General features: G+C 38.7%; 1 protein-coding gene across 14 annotated transcripts in view; it reads left to right on the forward strand.

Moving 5' to 3' along the window:
* Positions 1 to 12,269, forward strand: part of MFF (mitochondrial fission factor) — a 31,401-nt gene extending 19,132 nt beyond the window's left edge. For 7 of the 14 annotated variants that reach the window (XM_078071391.1, XM_078071396.1, XM_078071394.1 and 4 more), the window contains 5 exons: positions 561 to 719; positions 4,046 to 4,078; positions 5,638 to 5,697; positions 8,512 to 8,596; positions 11,420 to 12,269. In XM_078071391.1, coding sequence (XP_077927517.1) covers positions 561 to 719; positions 4,046 to 4,078; positions 5,638 to 5,697; positions 8,512 to 8,596; positions 11,420 to 11,551 — 469 coding nt within the window. In that variant the 3' untranslated portion in view covers positions 11,552 to 12,269. The remainder of the gene's footprint in view (positions 1 to 560; positions 720 to 4,045; positions 4,079 to 5,637; positions 5,698 to 8,511; positions 8,597 to 11,419) is intronic. The other 7 variants (XM_078071392.1, XM_078071399.1, XM_078071401.1 and 4 more) reach the window with 4 other exon arrangements.
* The last annotated feature ends 4,665 nt before the right edge of the window (positions 12,270 to 16,934 follow it).

A 16,934-nucleotide genomic window follows, 5' to 3' on the forward strand; every position in this document is an offset into this window, starting at 1 on the left:
TTTTAATTTACACATCATAAACTCGGCTTGCTTCATTGTCTTTGTTTGTGAAGTATTTGAAATGGCGTTTTCATGGAATCACTTTGATTCGTGTGTTTGAGCTCCGACACCTGTTCTACTAGAACTCTGTCTGAACCTTCTCACCACCGCTGAGTCACAGGGCAGTGTTGCTTGTGAGCGGTTTGATTGACTGGATTGGAACACATACACCGAGTAAAGAACGCCGCTTCTCCAAAGCTCGGGGTTGACCCCGCCGCTCGCTGTAGTTCTCTTCCTGCTCCAGAGTGGGTTTTCGCATTCAGTTGGCTTAATTCGATGTGTAAGGGTGCACAGTCACAGGTGTCGCACCGTAGCTGCTTTTTTTTAAAAAACAATTTAATACTTTTATTAACTTGTTTGGTTTGACTGTTTTCGTCGGGGAAAGTGAAGGGTGGGACAAGGGACAAGAAAACGAAGATAATTCTTAAAATATTAAGGGTTTGGGGAAACGGCTCAGCTGAAGTTTTATAAAAATCTGACTGGAGTGTTTTTCTCTTCATTTGCTGTGCTCGTGTGAACAGTGTGACACCGTCGCCACAGCAGATTCGGGTCTGTCCTCCCCCAGTGTTACCTGAAGATGGAGCTAACCTTTCCTCTGCTCGAGGCATTTTGTCGCTTATCCAGTCTTCCACCCGTAGGGCTTACCAGCAGATCTTGGATGTGCTGGATGAAAACCGCAGGTGATTGGCCATCAGTGACTCTTGCTGGCTGTAATGCATATTTTTTTGGCTCCTTGTTAGTGGACTGTGGTGTCTTCCTTTTGTGTTTGCACCTTCGTCTCTTTCCAAGATGAAGTGGTTTTAAACAACTTGCTTTGCTTTCTTTTAATTTGAAATTATTGTCCAAAATTCACATTTCACAAGATTCTGTTAGCTTCTCTTCGGTCAGGGAGAGTATTCAGTTAATAACTATATACAGGAAGTATAATGATTTTTTTCAAAGGCTTTGTTGACCTGTTCTGAGTACTTGACTCCATTGGAATATGGGGAGGCCTCCTGTTGGACTGAGTGTAGGCTGTTGGACTGAAGCGTACTGATTTTCTGTAGTAAGTCTTTTGATTGAAGCATTTATGATACTAATATTGTTGGATTAATGAAGCAAATCTGAGAGGACAGTATCAGTGTAGCTGCCAGGACACTTTTTTACTTTCCTTTTAGCTACGGATTTCTAGGCCTATACTGAAAATCCCAAGTGCTGTTATCTTTTTGGAAATACTGATATTTTTCAGTATTGATAACTTCTCTCACTTTTGAACATCCCCAAGTGAAATCAGTAGTAGTACACTTAGGCTTGCTCATACAAATTCTTTTTGGCCATTATTTCAGATATTTTTTTTGCCCTTGCTTCTTCACTACATAGTGTTTTTAAAAGATAACATTTGGGGAGCTTTTTGGCATAGTGTGGGAAAGGTATAGGCAGTTTCATTTCAACTCCAAGCATTTGATCTAGTGACTCTGTGAGCCAGTGTTTGAATTTTCATGGTCATTTTAGTAGACTGTTAACTTTTGAAGAATTCCCAGTAAATTAAGCTGGCCCTTCTAGTAAACCTTGTTTCTTACCTTAGGAATTGATATGTCTTGTGGCTCGCTCTGAACAGACTTTCTTGTTGAGTGCTTTTGATCCTCATACAAGCCTCAGAGGTTTTACCATACTTCGTGAACACTTGTCCTTACTGTCGACTGGTGTTTCTAAGCCTTCCCAGGGCTGATGCAGTGCTATCCATTTGGGCCCCAGAACTTAAAGCTGCACCAGGAAAGAGCTTAAAACAGAAAGCTCGTAGCAGGGAAAAATTATATGTACATGTATGTGTATGTATGCATGTGTGTATACATATGCATCCCCCTCCCCAAGGGTTTAGAGGACTATCTGAGAGTATTTGTATTCTGTAAGAAGCAGCATGGTTCAGAAGAAAAAGCATGGATTCAGGGGGCCAGTCAGATTCGTCATGATCCGCCCCACTGAATAGCTAGCTGCATGAGGACTTTGGACAAATTGCTTAGCTTCTCTGGGCCTCATTTTCTTCATCTATAAATAGAAGGATAGTAATAGTATTACCTAGTCTTCTAGATTCTGGTGAGGACTCTTTCCGCCCCCACCACCATCTTTATATAAGATATAGGTAATAATGGCCTCAATCAAATTCCTTATTTAGGGTCATGGCAGATGCTTCCAACGATATTGAATATAAAGTACCTGGCACTTAAGAACTGATCTTCCCAAAGGCCTATTTTCTAAAACTCCCTCCTTAAAATAGGTTTATTCTTCACCAGGTACCCTCTTTCACTTTTTAATTACAGTAGGTCCTTAGAAGAGACCAGGTTATGAGGTCAAATTTTGTCATATCAAATGCTATTACAGGGAAAATATCTGAATGAGAAAGATATTTATAAATTTGATATAAATTAAGTAATTATGGCTTCACAAAACAGTCCTTCTCCATAATGGAAAAGAATTTTGCTTCAAGTTCAAAAATACAAAATCAGAAATCTTACTATTCTAGAATTTACTTTGTATTCTTTTATTATGAAAAACTGTTTTGAGCCCTAAATGAAATTTTCTTTATTTTTTAATGTAATGAATTGATAGCTTTAAAATCCATTTTCTGAAAAGGAATGATCTTTTCTTGTTTACTTAAATGAGATTTTTAAAATTCATGAAGTAATTGTATTAATAATTCTTTGCTCCTGGATACACACCATTAGTTGTTACCTTGGAACCTGGAGGGTTAGATTCTTATTAGTCTTACTGGATGCTTTCATTATTGAAAGGGTTCCTTTTTTTTTTTTTTCCCCTCCATGATTATATTTAAATTTCTTATGATCTAAATGTTGAACAAGATTTAATCAGAATTATAAGTACCAAATCAGTTTTTATTTCTACAAGAGAACTGTCTGGCATGACTTTGCAGATATAAGAAGTAGGAATGTGAAATTTGGATAATGTTCTACTTGCATGATTATTAAAATAATACTGCTTATAAAGTTTTAAGTGCTTTTATGTTCCTTGCTCTGTATATCATTTTTTTCTTTTCAATTTTATTACTCTTGGTGGTTATGCTAATGCAATATCCTATCTTTGGTCTTCTGCCCTCACATTAGGTACAGTTAAATTAAGCTAGAACTATTTGGCAGAAAGAAAGAAAGAAAAAAACTTCCTGCCTGCCTTATTATCAATGCAGATTCACAGTTGCTTGATGGAAGAACAATTTTTAGTTGACATTTTAAGGAACATTGTGGAAAGGTTTATGTACTATATTTTTGTTTTCTCCTCTTATGAGAACTTATTTGGTCTAAAACCAAGCTCCACATGGAGACAAAGCTAAATCCTTGGTACACATTAGAAAAGTTTATTTACACAGGTCAGTGCTGTGCATTTGGAAAATTGATGTATCAAAAACTTTATTGCTATTCTGTTATGTTTAGTCCTTGGCTGGTCTCCTGACATCTCCTAGAACTCCATATCTCATTCTCCAGTGCAAAATATTGACATTTAAAAAAAGAAACTTAATTCTCATGTAAGAACATTATTTAAATATCAACAGATTAGTCATGCTTAGCATGCTTAAGTTTTATCTTTAGAAGGAGCTTGATTATTTTTATACAGTTTTTCTTGAGCAGATTGTATTGGCTTTGAGTGAATAGAATACAAAATCATTGTGTAAATAATTGATATTTTTGCAAGTATGCATATAAATATATTACTGTTTATTCACCATAGCGGTGTCCGTTTTTTTAGTGAAGAAGCACATACTTTATTAAGTCAGAGCACTTATTTACTCAAAAATGTTAATATACAAGTTAGTGCTAGAACTTGGAGAATCTTGGATCTCTTTCCCTTTTGCCGCTTCAGTTACAAAACTTTATTGTCGAATATATGATCAAACTTAAAAAGATTTTTTTTAATGTATTAAATCATACTTATGGTAGAAAGTGGTACTTGAATGAAGTTTCTAACTTTGCCAAATACCTGTCTAATTTACTTTTATATTATATGTGTCAATTGCCAGTGTGAGAAGACAAAATGAAATACGTTGTGAAAGGTAACTGTATTATTTTCTGGCTCTGCATTATAAAAGGGAAATCTCTGTGGTGGAATATGTTGAATATGGCAGATCCATTTGAACATACCAGTATGAATTTTTTAAGAAGAGCTTTAGGTAGCACACCGCGGGTGCTTCATCTAGTTGACCATTCTCCTATTAGTGTAACAAGACTGTAGTGAAGTAAGTTTTCCTAATGCCACAGAGTGAATATATGAGTAGGATGGGACGGTTTAAAAACCTGTTTCAAGCATACGTGATTTCTCACTGTTCTTTATTTAGCCAGCACGATAGAAGTCTAACATGTCTCCCCCGAAAGTCTCTGAATCTCTTATTCTCTAGGCCCCAGAAATTTCTTTAAGCACCAGTAGTGCCTTTAGGAAATGTACAAGCTAAACATTAAAACTTCCTTGTATGAATTAACTCGACAGAAAGTAGTGATTTGTATTGTAACCAAAATTCTACAGCTGTACCAACTTACAGAAAAAACTAATTCGTTTGGTATTAAATGTTTACCAAAATTAAGTATTGCCTTGATACTTCCAATTCAGGCAAAAACCTCATCAGTATTTAGAGAATGAGACATTTAAAACAGAAGGTAATAATTCTTAAAATCCTCATATGGACCCTATAGCTCAGCCTCCTTTCTCTGGTTTGTAAATGTTGCTGATTACTTTTGGGGGAATTGACCAGCAACCACAGAGAGCTTTTGTTTTCTGATTTTTAAAAATGAAATTCATTGCAAAGGTTACTGCTTACCTAGGTAGAGAACTAACTGTCCTCTAGAACCAAAGTATGTACTGAAACTGATGAAAAGCCCCACAAAGTTTTCCAGTGCACCTTAGTCTTCATTCCCAGCAGCCCTGTATGTCACTCCTGGCTGTCTCAGGATGAGACTCACACATGTGATTGTACTTTGTAATGTGCCGTCACGTAGCCCTCAGAGCCTGTGCTCAGACCGCCCCAGCTCCAGAACCAAGGCTTACGGCTTTGCTCTCCAGAGCCGAAGTTTGAATGAGACACAGCTACGTTAAGATATCAGGCGTGAATCAAATGAGGTGGGAGGGAAGGACTTGTGGGAAATGGGAGTTACTTGACATGTTTAGTTTTCGAGACAGGGCTGTTGTTATCAGACGAGCAACCATGATCATGCAGGTGTTACTAACCGGTTGTTGACATGCTTCCAAAAGTGGCTAGTGATTTTCTTTTTCCAACTAGAAAAGAGAAATTAGACTTCTTAAATAGGGTTGTCCTCTGTCTTGAATTTCATAAATTAAAATAATAGGCACCAAAGAAAACTTTTTGATGTGTGTGCTATCTTGTCACACAAGATAGATCCCTTTTGTTTTCTAGCCCATGGTGAAACATTAAATTTATGAAAATCAAAATGGAGGCCATGTGATACAAAAATTTTTAAAGTATTTGAAAGATATTATATTGTATTACGACATACAATATAATCCTATTTGACATTTTTTTGTCTTGTTTTTGCTTTTGTTTTATTACTTCTCTGTTTCCTGATTCTGTCTTGTGCCTTCTCCCGCAAAAACCTGCCTTAGACCTGTGTTGCGTGGTGGGTCTGCTGCCGCCACTTCTAATCCTCATCATGACAACGTCAGGTAAATTTTGAGACTTTGTAATTATCAGGGTAAATAGTTGACTGAATTTGTATTTTGCAGGACATAATGCATGTAGTAGCCATGCCTGTATATTATAGCTCGAACTTCCACAGTTTTCCTCTCTGAGTACATCCTGTTTTTCTCTGAGAACAGCGAGCCTGGTCATTCATGACATTTGCCTACTACAGGTTGAAGAAAAATGGTATCATGGGAACATCTGAGATATTTTATTTAAATACAGTTTTAGGAGCTTACAGAGGATCATGCTGAAACACAGAAAAAGTCATCTTAAATCTTGTTTTATGTGCATCATTATAATTGTTGCCCAGGGTTCTGTCTACCATTTCCTTTTTAGTTGTTAATTGTAGTGTCACTTGCAGTGTGTGGAGAAACCTTTGTGTAAGGCGTAATCTTGAATGGGGAGAAATCAGCATTCACAGTCTAGAAAGCTCAACGTTTAAAAAAGGAATTTAGTTTGAAGAGTTTTTATCATCTGTTGATTTAAGCTTTTCCCTCTTACTTTTGCCCTTTTAGCGCTTTCACACAGGATTCCTAGCCTGAGTAATTAATTCTTCCCGTCATGCACAAAGACAGATCGAATGGCACATAGGAATTCTCAGGGTTCTAGTGCCAAAATCCCCATCTCCCACCTTCTGGGGAAAAGAAAATTGGTTGGTATTCACAGATACCATTACTGTCGTTTTCTCCGAGCTAATTTTATTTTAAGCAGAAATATATGCTCTGTTGCAGTAGATTTAAAACTGTCCACGTTATTTCTATGATGAGAGGAATCTGGCACATTGATTTTTAGGCAAGAGAAGAGGGAAACATCAGTTTCTTAATAATATTGAATTCAGGTTAGAGGAATTGAAACGTGTATCCTTGGTGGTCCCTTACCACTCTGCTGACTGGTTTCTTTCACAGTATTAATTCAATCCATTGTAAGTTTACCCTTGCATATTTCCCGAAGTTAGAACTTAGGTTTGTGATCCTTTTCTCTTTCTGTGAAAGAACTTTCGGTCTGTGATCTGACTTAGCATTTTTTACAGTTTTTAGTTCTGATAAATACAGCTTTTAGTTTAAGACACACCTTAAAGTAATTTTTTTTCTGTTGTACGTTGAGTTATATAGGTAAAGCCTTTTGCCATATCCTTAGATTTCTTTGCAAATGAAGATTTCCTTTACAGATGTTTAACACCTTACTTAATTCAAGATTTAAATTGAATAATCCCTTTCACTTACACTTCCTTCTCCATGTTCAGCCTAGGTCCCTCTACCTTTGAAGCCATTGCTTCCCTTCCCCCTCTCCCCCCGCCCAGTTTATATCTCATAGGTAATCTCAGAGAAATAGAAAAGTTTTATTTTGAAGATCAAGTGTAGAGAAAAGGAATCTTCTACCCTTATTTTCTCCTCTAATCCTTTAATAATTCTGTCTTAATGTTTAAGAGAATAATTAACTCAGATATTTATAAACCCATAGTCCCAGCATCTACTCACTTAGCTCACCTTACTGATGCAGTTGCTCTCAGTCTTGCAGGATATTTAGTCTTAACAGTGAAGGAAGGGGCGGGGAGTTGAGAAAGCAAGTTCATTTCACCATAAAAGGAACATTTAGAGATTGTTCTAGATTATCTAGAGTCAGTGCACACCCATCAGTCCTTGAAACTGCAACACGTATAGTTATCATCAGTGTTCAGAATGACGACACTGGCTGGGAGCACACTGAAAAATTATAAATTCTGTTCCACATACTTTATTAAATTTTCAATAGCATATGAAACAAGGATTTTCTGAATAGACGTGTCTTTAACATGTCTGGATGAAAACTGTAATTCTCTTCATACCCCTTTGTGTGATAATGTGCTTTCTGTAATGGGGACTTGCTTGAAAGATTAGAATATATGATCTATGTGCCAACTCTCTATGGATTACAAAAGAGTTACTTTTTAATTCAGTTTATTTATATTCTGCTCATTCAGGAAAGTTACTATGCCATTGTACTGAAATAACCATACAGGATTAAAATAGGATATAAACATGTGAGGTGAATTGTATGGCATGTAAATTATATGTCAGTTAAGCCTTTAATTAAAATAAGCTTAAAAAGTGGAAATCCAGGCAAGGGGAAGAATAGCATTTGTGTGTATTTGTTTCTCAGAGGTTTATTGTCATGCATTTAAAAATCAGTGCTCTTTTAGAAGTAACTGTATTTGCAAAAGAAGTATTTCTTAATGTGCTTTCTCTGGAGTTGTTCTTAGTGGCTTTCCAATGTTATTTTATACACCAAGCCTCTAAATGACTTATCATTGAGCCAATTCTGGATCTGAACGTAGTGACAGGATGTACTCAGGCAATTTTATAATTGCTTCTGTGGGAGACACAGTCGAGATAGGTAATTAGAAATAAGTTAAAGAGTAGAAATGGCAAGAGAAAAGGCAGTAAGAAGAGGAGGAGAAATAAAAAATCTGTCTTATCTTTTTAGCTAGAGTTAGTTTACTTTGTGTTCCCTGCCAGTGAGTCTCAGCAGGGACTCTTGTGAAGTACATACGGACATGAGTTTGTGGAAGAATTATGCATTGTTATATCCTAGAGTGGCAGCTCTTAAATCAGTGCTCAAAATACTTGTACTTTTTCCTCTGCTTTCCTTTGTTAGTACTAATTCAGATGGTAAAATATTTTAGTCAAATTCATATTGTGAAATAATATCAGTCTTTTGAACAGTTCTTTGAGCGTAACCCATCACACGACATGACTTGCCAGATACTCTTAGTTCTATTCTAATACTAAATTGTATTTTTATTTCTCATCTGCTAGGCATGGCATGTCACATATAGATACAACAATTGAAGGAACTTCAGACGACATGACTGTTGTAGATGCAGCTTCGTTAAGACGACAGGTATTTAACGTACCAGATAAGATGTAATCCTAAATTATAGTCATACAATATCTTAAATGATACTTTTTTAACATTTTATCATTTTCTGTCCTATGGAACCCATGAATTGAAATATTTTATTTGTTATGCTGTTTAATAAGCCGTAATTGACTTTTCCATTTTTTTTAAAAGGATTTATTTGTTTGTTTATTTATTTATTTATTTTAGAGAGAAAGAGAGCGAGTGAGCACGGGGTGGGGGGCAGTGAGAGAGAAACTTTAGCAGACTCCTTGCTGAGCTCGGAGCTCGACGCAGGGCTCGATCTCACGACCCTGAGATCATGACCTGCGCTGAAACCACAGGGCGGACGCTTAACTGACTGAGCCACCCAGGGGCCCTGACTTCCATTTTCATTAAAGATATGTTAAACCACCATTTACATGTTTTGATCAGCATAAAACAGTATTACCAGGATGGATTGGTATAATTCTGGCCAATAACAAAGAATCTTGAAGTTTTAGCAAACTGGTATAGTCATAAATTGCTTGTTTGACTTTTTGAAAAGTGGAACAGTCACTTTGGGGACCTGTGTTACCCTGAGAATTCCATTTTGGAAGTCACTGCTTCCACTTCACACAGTGTCTTTATAAACACAGTTCTTGTGTTCTATGAAAAGTCCTGTCTTGGAACTATAGTTGCATACACACGTTTTTAATATGCGTCCCTCAGCCTCTAGCATCACATAGACACGTACATGTGGAGAAGGCATAGTCGGTGTTGTAATTGTGTCTGTGCCGAGGAGAGGTGAATGAAATAAAGTATTTCTAAGATGAAGAAACTATTTTAGCATTAAGAATAAATCAGAATATCATTTTAAAGGTTTAATATAATAAAAAGATAATATGAAGCAAATACTACTTTTTTGAGTCTCACTTATTAAAACAATGGATGCTGTATTATAAGTTCTTACATATTTTCTTATACTTATTTACACCTTGCCTATCGAAGGAAGGGGGTTTCTTTGGCATTTGTCTTTGAATTCACCATTACACCAACAACCTTGCCTTCCTGAAAGTGTAATAAGAGCCTCAGAGTTTTAACAACATCCATTCAGTCTTTACCTTAGAGCGTGAACGAGTGGAGGACAAAGATACCAGTCATTATAAGCAAGTCACACACATTCTGTGAGAATTTAAAAGTAGTAGGAAGCCATCTGGGAAACTATGAGTTTCTGAGATCAGTAACAAAACGGAGTCCCAGGAAGATTCTGCAGAATTCACATTTGTGACCCTGGCGGCTTTGGAAGCTATGCTTCTCTGGCTGTCATTGCCCTGTTGCCAACGTGAAGACTCAGCAAGCTGCACGCCATCGGGTCCAGGCTAGGGATGAGGGACTCGCGGGCCACCTGGCTCCAAGACACACAGTGTAGTCCACGATCAGCGTGGGACATTCAAAAGCTGCCTTGGTGTTGCCACTTCTCAGATGAGCCCAGATAAAAATATTTTAACGGCTCACGATCAATGCCGATTTTTTTCATTGACAATAAAATGGATTGTTTAGTGTAAGAACCTTATATCCCATGGGACCGAATAAGCCCTTCTCATTGTGAATGGTTGGGAAAAGGTAATCTTTATGCACTCCTTTTTTTATATATATATATAACTGAATTGGCTGTAGGTGAAAAATGGTTGCTCAGCACTGACCAAAACTGAAGTACTTTTTCAGGTGGTTAAAATGGTTATCTCTGCACCTCTATGTCTGGTTCTGCCCATAGACTCCCATTCCTGGCTCCACCCACCCCGCACCCCCAATTTGTAGTTCTCTCAGTCCTTGAAGTGCTAAGGATTCTGCATTATGAAAATGCTCCTCCTTCAACCTCTCTGATAAAACATTAGTAATCCCTTTTGCTTTTATAATGTGTTTTTACATAGGTGTTGCAGGTCAGACTCCTCAGAAAGCAGATTCTGGGATGACGGTTTGCACGAAGAGAGCTTCCCAGGGAGTGCTCCTGAGGCGACCACCTTCAGGGAAGGAAAGGAAGCAGGATGGGGCGAGAGGGGAGTGTTGGGCTACAGTGTAGTCAGAACAGGGGCTGCATGTGGCCAGCCTCCTGCGGAGCTCTGAAGCCGGGCGACCATTCAGAGTTGGAATGAGGGGCCTGGGCCTTTCACCCCATCACTGACTGGTTATAGATGCTGCTGCCCCAGTGAAGGAGCCTAAGCCAGGGCAGTCGTTCAGCCCCGTGTGTGTGCGCTGTGCACAGTAGGGACCAACAGCCGAGGGCAGGGTGCTGTCCACCAGTGACACTCCTTCAGCCCGAGAATTACTAGCCTTTCAGTCCCAAAGGGTCTGGGTGGCAGAGCACAGGGCCCGCTGTAATAGGTTATTTTAGGAGATTCTCCCAGTCACTCAGAAGTGGACGGAGAAAGCACTTAAAGCAGGTTAAAGATGAACAACTGAAGCTGAGTGACAGAAGCTTCTAGAAAGGAGCCGGAGCCCCTCATCCTTTCTGCTGTGCTAGGCCTGCCTAAATGTGTACTTGGGTCTTTTCGATCAGAATAGCACGCAATACGCAACAGTTTCCTCGCCCCACATTGACTCGAGGAAGGAAGGAAACTACACTTTTTCTGACTCAGAAATTTGGAGAAGGGAAAAGGAGAAGATTATTTCAGTGAATTTAAGCTGTCATGGGTAACATTTTTTCTACATATAGTTTATTTTGCTCCCCACGAAACTTTCCATGTTTATAAGAATTCTTCTGAAAAATCATACTGCTTTATAAGAACCGAATTGCTCCGTGCATTAAAGTTTCTCTTTTGTTTGTTGTTGTTGTTTTTCACTTAGATAATCAAACTAAATAGACGTCTACAACTTCTAGAAGAGGAGAACAAAGAGCGTGCGAAAAGAGAAATGGTCATGTATTCCATTACTGTAGCGTTCTGGCTGCTTAATAGCTGGCTCTGGTTTCGCCGCTAGAGGTGACCTCAGCTCCCAAAAATACGCTCCCAACAGCTGGAAATATAAAGAATTGGCAAACTTCTTTGTTTCTGTCTCTGCATTGTATGCCGTTTTATAGTCCATGCACTGAACATGTATTTCTTCCAGAGAGGAGGGGGGAAGGACTGATATTTGCAGAAGTCAAGGTATATTTCTCTCACTCAGCTGTAGTCACTTTTACGCAGATCTGCAGTAACAAACACCTTAAAATTCTCCCTTTGCATGTTTTGTAAATAGGCTCTTGTTTGTTTTTTTAAAGGAATTTTTGCCTCATCAGCTCACACAATTAATTCTCTGAATGGGAGAGAGAGTGCATAGGAAATGGATTTAGAAAAGTATCTGTAGAAGAAAAACAGTACTTTATTTTGTCCTGTTTCTCAAACACTGTTAGGCTGAGCAGTTTTGTTAATAGACACTTTTGCATCCACGTTTCAACATTAACACTTCTGAAGTCATGGTCTGGTGTTAGATCTGATAAAGTCAAGGCACTTCATGTTTCCAGTCACCTTCATTACAGTAATTCCTAACATTTCCAGCAGTTTATCTAATATGTGTGTAAAATGTGTGTTCTTATTTTTATTTCAGTTTTGCAGATGGTTTTCTATAAAGTATGTTTTTACTAAGTCCCTGTGTGAATGATTTAAAAAACTACAGAATAAGGTACAAATGTAGTATATTTAATAAACTGTCAACTAAAGCAATGTTTGTCGAAAAATTTTATTTCATCATATTGTGGTGTGAGTTGTATTTCATATCATATTACCATGAATGAACCCGAGTCCTCCTGTCTCAGGAGGAGGTAATGCCACTAATGACTTGGCTGGTAGCAAGAACCTACCGTGGTTCCTTTCCGATTCCCATCCTGTCAGCAGCCGGCGCTGGTAGCATTACGGGTGGTTTTCTAAGTCGTGGTGTCTGTCAGGTGCTTCAGAGGAGAAGAGCTTGGTTGGTGTATGCTTTCTGCACTGTAGTATTTAGCTAAGATACTAAATCTTGTGAGCTTTAAGTGTACCAATGAAACCAAATCCTGGGAGCCTTTAGCTCTCAGAATTATCCCCCCGATTTTGTATTCAGAAACAGATAGCATTTTAGTTAAATGTAGTATTCACCACACATCTTCAGTATCTCTCCACCCAGGCGGTCAGTGTTAGGAAAGGCAGTTGAGGGAAATTCCTTAGATAGAGGTAGATTTAATGTTTCTGTTCTTGCTTCTCCCCTGTCCTTCCAAAATAAAATACTTGGAGGAAGGATTCTTCTCTTTGCTTCCTAGAGTTTATCATGAGTTTGATGACTTTTTTTTTTTTTACCCATGAAAGTCTGCCTTTATAACAGCCTAATGATGTGATTATATTAATTCTAGCTTTATATATATATATATGTGTGTGTGTGTGTGTGTGTGTGTGTGTATACACACACACACACACACACCCTGTGATATATATATATATCACAGGGTAATTTCTGAGTGATCCTCCCAATTGAAACCACAAAAATGATAGAAATGATGGGTAAAATTAGCACTTCTTTTGCTGGGCAGGCATGAAAAGGATTCTGCTAGAGCTAAAAATGAAATAAAAGCAGGCATTCCAGGAGATAAGCAAATATAAAAGCTGTTTTCTCCTGTTAGTTTTTACCAAACCCTGGAGATCTAGAACTTTCTCCCGTAGTGGCTGTACGGAAGGCAGGAGAGTACAGTCCCATGGCTTAGGCAAGGCACTAGCGGTGACAGGAGATTTCTGCGTGAAGCTGGGACCCCAAAAGACTGTGCCCTCAGGGAAAGGGTAGATAGGAAATCAACTTACCACCCAAAAGGGGACAATAAAGACACGTGTCTTCGCCTTGTCACAGATGTAAAAAGTAGAAGAGCTTGAATCTCTCACTCCAGAGCCAAGCCCTGGTCCACCAGCCTCCCTCGCCTGGAAGTTGTTCATCATTGTAAGAAAGTGGTTTTGGAGTTCAGAGGAACAAATTCATTCCTGGTCAGGATGGTCAAGAAACACTTGCAGATATTTGAGCTGAACATTGAAATACATACTTACACACACACGATTTCAAAAAGCAGAGAATGAAGAAAAGATTCCTGGGACAGGGAAGGTGGGAAAAGAGTTTACAGGTAGGGCCAGTAATACAGTGCTCAACCTAACAGGCTAGTGTCATCGACAACTAAGTACAGAACTCTACCTAAGGGAGTTTCTTTTTTCTCTACTTCTGGGAATACTTCCTGAAACAGTAGCAGGTTATTTACAGTTTGAGGGATAATTTTAGGAAAATATATTTGCAAGAGGAATTTCCTTCCTTTCTTGCATGAATGTCTGTTTTCTAGCTTCTTAATTATGTTTGACATTGAAATCGAACTCTTTTTCTGGGCCCCAAGTTCAGAAAGGTTTAATTTACCGTAACTGCTGTTTACTTACAATGTGTTGTTCTGTCACTAAATGGAAACTCACTTGTGCACCACACCTCTGTAGTGAGCAGTTACAGCAGGGAGGCCACAAGCCCTGACCCTAAGGAGCTGACAGATTCATGGAGGAGGGCGGGGGGAGGCTTATTAAAGAATTAGAGGATTATAAAAATGAGGAGGAACTTGAGATACAGGCTGAAGGATAGGGAGAGGAGAGTGTTTTGGATGGTGGACACAGCAAAAAAATGAAAGTGTAAAGATTCCAAAATGAGATTGAACATGGGGGCAGAAGTGAAAAAAAGACAAGGGAGCTTTGTAAATGACTAGATGTGGACTGTGTGTGTGTGTGTACATACATGCATTTGTAAGTTTAGGTACCAGAGCAGAGATGGCATCACCCCAAAAGATCTTTAACCACCAGTGGCCCGTAGGCTTTAGCATTTAATCCATGGCAGTAGTGTCCACAAGACTAAAAGCAAAGAAATAACTTACCAGCCACTTCAGCTGATTGTGCTACTGCCAACCATCCTCTCTTGTGCCCTCTGACACGAGAGGCTTGAGTTCCTATCTCTTCATGACCTTGTGGAGAACTAGAATCATCTCACCCATTTCCAAGGTGATGAGAAGAGTGGTTGCACCGTCACTGACCCTTGTATTGTTCAGTCAAGTCCATGAGCGGTCATGTTCGTTTCACTTGTGTTTTAATTTTATGGCTATTAGCAGTTTGGCATTGATTCAGTAAGCATTGAGTCTCACTAAAAGCTAAGTAAAAAAGATTCATTAATTCAACAAAATATTTATAATTACCTTACTCTGTATCGGGCACTGTATTTGGCACCAAGTATACCAGGAGTGAATAAAAGAAACATCTCTGCAATCATGGAGCTTATGGTCTTATGGGGGGAGAGTAAAATTTAAGAAACAAGCACAAATAAAAGTGCTGTTGCCATTGTGATGAGTACTATCAACGGCAGAATGCTAAAGGAGAAAATTAAGGGAAATCTTTATTAGGTGGTTAGGGAAGTCCCCTCAGAAAAACTTGATGGTTTTGCTGAAGTCTGAAGATGAAGAGGCCTTAGCCAGAGAGATGAGATGAGTGGGGGCTGGGGACTGGGCAGAGGAGAGACCTTGCTAAGGACCAGAAGCAACCAAGGGGTTCCTCAAAAAGTTAAAGATAGACACTACAACCCAGCAATTGCACTGCTAGGTGTTTATCCAAAGGATACAAAATAGTGATTTGAAGGGGTACCTGCACCCCAGTGTTTATAGCAGTAATGTCCACAATAGCCAAACTATGGAAAGAGCGCAGATGTCTGTCGACTGATGAATGGATAAAGAAGATGTGGGATGGATGGATGGATGGATGGATGGGTGGATACATACATACAATGGAATAGTACTCTGTACTCTGACAACTATAGAACACTTACAAAAGAAATTGAAGACACAAAGAAATGGAAAAACATTTCATGCTCCTGGATTGGAAGAACAAATATGTTTAAATGTCTATACTACCCGAAGCAATCTACACGTTTAATGCAATCCCTATCAAAATAACACCAGCATTTTTCACAGAGATAGAACAAACAATTCTAAAATTTGTATGAAACCAGAAAAGACCTCGAATAGCCACAGTAATGTTGAAAAAGAAGACCAAAGCTGGGGGCATCACAATTCCAGACTTCAAGCTCTATTACAAAGCTGTCATCATCAAGACAGTATGGTACTGGCACAAAAACAGACACATAAATCAATGCAACAGAATAGAGAGCCCAGAAATGGACCCTCAACTCTATGGTCAACTAACCTTCGACAAAGCAGGAAGGAATATCCAGCGGAAAAAAGGCCGTCTCTTCAACAAATGGTGGTGGGGAAATTGGACAGCCACATGCAGAAGAATGAAACTGGACCATTTCCTTACACCGCACACAAAAATAGACTCAAAATGGATGAAAGACCTAAACGTGAGACAGGAATTCATCAAAATCCTAGAGGAGAACACAGGCAGCAACCTCTTCAACCTTGGCCACGGCAACTCCTTAACACATCTCCGGAGGCAAGGGAAACAAAAGCAAAAATGAACTATTGAAAGTCATCAGGATAAAAAGCTTCTGCACAGCAAAGGAAACAATCAACAAAACTAAATGGCAACCAACAGAATGAGAGAAGGTATTTGCAAATGACATTGGATAAAGGTCTAGTATCCAGAATCTATAAAGAACTTACCAGACCTAACACCCCAAAAATAAAAAATCCAGTTAAAAACTAGACGACAGGAACAGACATTTCTCCAAAGAAGACCTACAACTATGGCCAACAGACACATGAAGAAATGCTCAACATCACTCGGCATCAGGGCAATACAAATCAAAACCTCAATGAGATACCACCTCACACCAGTCAGAATGGCTAAAATTAGCAACTCAGGAAACAGCAGATGTTGGCGGGGATGCGGAGAAAGGGGAACCCTCCTACACTGTTGGTGGGAATGCAAGCTGGTGCAGCCACTCTGGAAAACAGGTTCCTCAAAAAGTTAAAAATAGAACTACCCTATGACCCAGTAATTGCACTATTAGGTATGCACCCAAAGGATATAAAAATACTAATTCAGAGGGGCACGTGCACCCCAATGTTTATAGCAGTATTATCTACAATAGCCAAAATACAAAAAGAGCTCAAATGTCCATCAACAGATGAATGGATAAAGAAGATGTGGTATATACATACAACGGAATATTACTCAGACATCAAAAAGGATGAAATCTTGCCAGTTGCAGCGACATGGATGGAACTAGAAGGTATTATGCTAAGCTAAATAAATCAGAGAAAGACAAATAGCATAAGATTTCACTCATGTGGGATTTAAGAAACAAAACAGATGAACATAGAAGAAGGGAGGAAAAATAAAATAAAAATAGAGTGGGAGGGAAACCAAAGGAGATTTTTAACTATAGGGAACAA

Source organism: Halichoerus grypus, chromosome 4 (genome assembly GCF_964656455.1).
Source record: "Halichoerus grypus chromosome 4, mHalGry1.hap1.1, whole genome shotgun sequence".
Taxonomy (NCBI): domain Eukaryota; kingdom Metazoa; phylum Chordata; class Mammalia; order Carnivora; family Phocidae; genus Halichoerus; species Halichoerus grypus.